The sequence below is a fragment of the Helianthus annuus genome, chromosome 3, assembly GCF_002127325.2.
Source record: "Helianthus annuus cultivar XRQ/B chromosome 3, HanXRQr2.0-SUNRISE, whole genome shotgun sequence".
NCBI classification, from domain to species: Eukaryota; Viridiplantae; Streptophyta; class Magnoliopsida; order Asterales; family Asteraceae; genus Helianthus; species Helianthus annuus.
The window spans coordinates 115173043-115178841 of record NC_035435.2 but is presented as its reverse complement, the minus strand read 5'-3'; the positions used below and the strand labels follow the sequence as shown (position 1 = coordinate 115178841).

The 5799-nt window shown below is 36.9% G+C and overlaps 1 protein-coding gene across 1 annotated transcript; it reads right to left on the bottom strand.

Moving 5' to 3' along the window:
- Nucleotides 1-3496: 3496 nt before the first annotated feature.
- Nucleotides 3497-5394, bottom strand: LOC110941353. Its single transcript, XM_022182974.2, has one exon. The coding sequence runs from the start codon at nucleotides 5184-5186 to the stop codon at nucleotides 3690-3692; it is 1497 nt and encodes a 498-aa protein (XP_022038666.1). The 5' UTR covers nucleotides 5187-5394; the 3' UTR covers nucleotides 3497-3689.
- Nucleotides 5395-5799: the final 405 nt, after the last annotated feature.

Genomic DNA, 5799 nt, shown 5'->3' with positions numbered 1-5799 from the left:
TAGGTTATACTACATTGATCGGTACACTTGCCGATTGTGTGGTTTTAGGTCGAGTCTAGAATTAAAGCTTTTTAGTGTCTAGCTTAGAGAGTCTAATTTAGTTAATTTTTATAGTCTGTTTAGCACACATCAATAATAGGTTAATTTTAATATTTACCAAATAGGGTCGTAAGAGTCCATTTTAGTATATATATTTTAGTCATGATATCTTGATGAATCATTTCATCTCTCAGGACACTTAGTTTTAAATAACCTATGAAAATTAAGTTTGTCGCGACTTATTTAACCAATTTTTAAGTTAATAGAAAACTATTAAGTTAATAGTTTTGGAATATTAAATTTAGTTTAATTTGCAAAACTTAATTGATTATTGTTTGTTTTAACCAAAATTTTAACAAGTTGAAAAAACAATTCAGAACTTGTTTAATGTGATTGTTTCAATATTTTAAAACTCCTTTTAAAATCATATTGGTATTTAGGTTCGTTATGTTATAACAACTTATAAGATAAAAAGCAACCACAATAGCAAGATAATCATGTAAATCTATATGGCCAAAATTTGTTCGATGTTGCTAGAGCCTAATAGCAAGATCAAACGGGTCACGAGGTCACAACACACAAACAACCACAAGCATGGACTTGAGTGCATCTAGTCGTCTCGAGCAACTCCAACTGACTTCATGACTCCTGTTTAGCGTCCTCGGTTTTGACTCCGGGTCTTGATTTATTACAACATTTAAAAAATATAATAAAGGAAAGAACTCTATCTATTACAACTTTGAACCATCACGGTGGCCAAAAACCATAATACAAAAACCGAATAAAGCAAACAACCACAAAACAAGGTTGGGCCAGGTTTACATATTCCACAACAATCATAATATAAACCGGGCAATCTTTTGGTCAAGGAAAACAAATAAAATATCGACCAAAATTAAAGTTGCCATTAAAATTATTTAGACTAGAAACTTTAAAATAATTAAATTTTGTGTTCTAATTCCGGTTAAAAGACCGGTACCGACTCGTATGTTGTAACCAAGGCTCTGATACAACTGTTAGTTTTTTCAGGTTGATTAGTTAAAAAAAATTTATTTATCAAACCCCGGCTCAATAAATAATAGTCAATTAATTAAGCGAGTTAATCAATAAAACGTAGCGGAAAATAAACGAGTGATCAACAATAAACGAAACACGACAAGATCTGGTTATATGCAAATACGAGCATAGAGATAAGGATATCTAACTACCGATGAGAAAGATATACCTCGGTTAATAACTGACCGGTTGAGACACCGAGGTTCAACGAACAAGTGCTAGTTACACGAACTAACGAAACGCGAGTATAGGCCGGGTAGCAGCGGTGGTGGCCAGCGGTACTGGCGGCGGCGATGGTCGACGGTGACGGCAGCAGTGGCCGGCGATGGCGGTGTGGGTTTTATAGAGTTTTGTGCAAAGTGTCTAACCTCTAATCCAACCTTATGCATCCATATATATAGAGTATGGAGATGCATGCATGCTTGCCAAGTGGCGGACATGCATGCACAAGTTGAACAAGTGGTGAGAAGTTCATGCATGGGCGACAAGTGGCTAGGAGTTCATGCATGTGCGACAAGTGGCAATGCAAGGGTGCATGTGCAACAAGTGGCGTATGATGGGTGCATGTGTGACAAGTGGCGAGATGAGTATACCCGTCTCACCCGATCCATGTACACGTCTCTCAGTTAATACCCGCAACTAGTTTGTTAGTTAAATTATATTATTAATAACAAGTATTAATAATATAAATCCGCTCATGATCATAAATATAATTATGATCCGTTTCGCACATCGTTCGTAATTACCAGTTAAACCAGTTAAGTGGATTTTAGCTCGTTGCCTACGGTGTAACTCTTACGGGTCATAACTCGGTCGGCCGCGTTAATTAATCGGGCCGGTCCATTTTTCCAACAGATCACACACGCTATTTTCTCGTTCAACTTCGTGATCTTGCAAATTGATGACATATTTGAATGGAAGATCTCTCGAGAGTTGAGAGATAATAGACTAATGTTTCTCACTTTTCAAAAGGTTGGATCTAAGTGTAGGGAGTAAATCACTTTAAATAAATGAGAGAGAATGAGACGTTAAACATGCATGAGGATTGTAGATGTCGATAATGCTTGGTCAATGTTTATTCTCTCTACAAAAAAACTTACCCGTTGTAACAAGGCAAAGACCGATTGACAAAAAAATTTCAGATTGAATTATACCTTAGCCATAGATGCAAGCGATCTTTCCTTGTACAAGGAAAAAGCCCTTGTTTTATTTCCAAAGTATTGTCACCTTCCCTTTGATATCTCTTTTGACTTTATTTGAGTTTGATAGGTTCTCTTAATTTGAATTTAACCAATGTTTATATAAGTATCCTTGGTTTTAAAGAGTTGTTAAAATCTTTATTGTTTTGACTTTTGATATCAATAGTAAATTTTTTTGAAGTAGAAGAAAAGTCAGGATAACGAAACAGTAATATATAGTGGTTTTGGTGGATTCTAACAAGTAACTCACTTAGCACATGTAGCTTACGCCTATTTACACACTAGCTTTTAGATTGTTTAAGCACACAAATGATCAAGTATGGACATTTATAAGAATTAGATTGACACTTACTTTGTCTAAAATGTATGTACTTGTGAGAAAAAAAAAATTAAACAATGTAATGTTACCTTTTAGATTTGTAAATTTTTGAGGAAGTGACATTCAACCTTTTTGCAGTTTTTTATATAATCGTATTTTGACAAATTTTAGTGGCGACCAGTCACTATTTTTTATATCTTTTCACATGTACATGTATTCTATAGACAAGTGCAAGAAGTTCAATATAACATAATTTGGTTGAGGAACTTTTTCGAGATTTTTTTAACACGTGCAAGGACCTTTGGTTTTTATTATTAGAGTTAAAAGCCATTTTATTTCCTATGGTTTGGGCCATTTTGTTGGTTTAGTCCAAAGGTTTCATTTTCCGTCTGTGGATCCAAAAATGTTTCACTGTTGCCATTTTAGTACATTGTGTTAAGTTCATCCATTTTTTCTGTTAACTAGAAGGACAATTCGATCAGTTTATATGTAATTCTGTTAACTAAAAGGACACCCTCTGCATGTTTTTAGCCTCGTTCTGAATGCATAACTCATATTTTCTATTAAGCCAACATTAATTATCTTTTAACGAGATGAATTTAAATATAAGTGAATGATTAGAATAATCCGAAGATCTTTTTCCTATCTAATGAAAGTGATTTTGGCAAACGTTTAAGGATGAAACGCAACCAATTTTTATTTGTAAAATCAACCCATCAATCGCTATTAAGGTCAGGGGCACCTCATCACAAGTCATATTTCATGCATACCAACACACGCTACACTTGTCCCATAAATCCTCATCTACCCTTTTTTTTATTCAATCCTATATACACATCTCTTTCATTTCTTAATTACTTTACGGACCTACACAATTTCCAAACATCACTCCAATAATTTTACACATATTTATATTGACTTCAAACAGGTATACACAGAACAGAACACCATAAATGGCTATATGACCATATAATATAATGCAGTGCAGAAACAAATAAATGCATACAACTTCATTATTATTTATTATTTAATATATTATCATAATTCGAAAACTTACTGAATAATATCATCAGTGATCAGATAGAACCTTGAGAGATCTTCGTAATTGGAGCAATAACCTTTCCATCTTGAATTTGATTTGAAGTTGCTGACACAGCAGCCACCTGCTGAAACTGATGTACCTGATGCTGTTGTTGTGGTGGTGGTGCTAGTGGTTGTTGTTGCAGTTGTTGATGAGGTGTAACCAACGCCCCCTGCGCAGTATAGTACACATGCCTCCCAAGGCTGTTATCATACGCCACTTGAGTGTAACCTCCATCTGTCATCCCAGCCGTTGATTGGATCATCCGTATGCCTTCAGTTGATACCTTTTGTACAGGCGGTTGTTGTTGTTGTTGTTGTTGTGGCGGGAACATAGGCGGTGTAGACATGGTTTGAACCGGTTGCATGGCGTTGTAAACCGGCGGTTCACGGTAAGCCTCAGCCGGCATCCTCTGAACCGCATAGTAACCCTGGCTCTGACCTTGAACCTGACCTGGATTGTGACCTATCGGACCGGTTACCGGTCGAGCCATAGGCGCGTGATACATACTCGACTGAGCCTGAACCATATAAACCGGTTGTTGATCGGCTGATAACGTAGACGGCGCGTAACCGCCGGAGATTTGATATCCTTGTGCCGGAGAAGGTACACTTGCCGGAAGTGGCGTTGTAACTACTTTTTCCGACGGTCTCTGAACGTAATAATCTCCGGAATAGCCACCAGAGAGGTTGAGGTTGAGGTTTTGGTTATTGTTGTCATCTCTATACAGATTCTGTTGTTGATCTTCTGCAATTCGCAATCTCCTCAGATCCTGAATATGTTTCTGTATCCGATCCGTACCGATATTACGCTCATCCAAAACCGCAACGTCCGGATCATGATGACGTAACGGCGGATCTACAACCGGCAGATCTCGAGCTTTCGGAACGGTTACCGGCGCCGGAGCTACTCCTTTTTCCGAACCAAACAGGAAATCCGCATTCCCATGCGACTGAACCGTCGACGACGGAACCGGACCGGAATTCAACGCTTCAACGAAGCGTTCACGTTCCGATCTACCTTCAGTAGAGCCAAAACTATGTGCCGGACTTTGAACGGTTACAGGAAACAAAAACAGCCTTAATCTGGCCGGTTTAGGAGAGGCTCTGTTCAAGCGATCGTACTCAATCATCATGTGATCGAGATCGTCATCGTTTGTTACGGAAATAAGAGCATCTAGATCTTCACCAGGCAACTGGTACTTGAAACAAACATCAACGTCACATAAGGAGGATAACTTGGCAAGGAGAAGGGAGAACTTGATGGAGCGATCAACGGCGAGGATTTTAGTCTCGCCGCCGACGTAGGCGAGCTGGTTATCGTGAGGTCTAGGGTGAATTTTGCCGCCATAACTGCACATGAGCTTGACTTTGTAGGTGGTTGGTGGTGGTTGATCGGCCTCCCATGGCGTAGGGTTTTCGAAGTCGATTTCGCGAGATCTGGGTGAGGAGCCACCGGACTCTGGGTAGGAGTTGTACGAGTAGTTTTCCATGGAGAGTGATGGGGTCAGTAAGTGGGTTTAATGAAGAAGAAGTGGAAACGAGGAACGTAGGGAAGAGGAAAATGGGCTTTTTATGGTCTTTGCCTAACAATATTTTAAATATAATTATAAGTTAATATTAATTTGATTCAGATTATTAGATATTTAGTAATTTAGTGATAACAAATTTAAGATTCTGAATATTTCAAATAAAAGTCAGGTTTTGGTTGATATATTCTAATAAACCAGAGGGTGTTTGGAATTTCTTATTTTTAAGTTTTTTACTTCTTTTAAAATTTAATAAGTCAGAAGTTATAACTTATTAACTTATTCTTCTTGTAACATAACATAAGCAATTTCAAACAGATGAAAATAAGTAATCCCAAACACCCCCTAAATTATGCTTTTTTATAATTCTTAAATCATTTAAGTTTTTTAAGTTTTCTTTAACATAAAATATTGTAATAGTTAGATTCTTTTCTTTTAAAAAAAATATTTACTGGCCTAAACGAAACAAGTACGAAACATGAAACATGAATGATATTTTGTTTATTTGTTTTTTTTCAAGTTTAATAGGAAGTAAGAGTTAGTTGTATAAAATATTTATTATGTAATAACAAAGTTT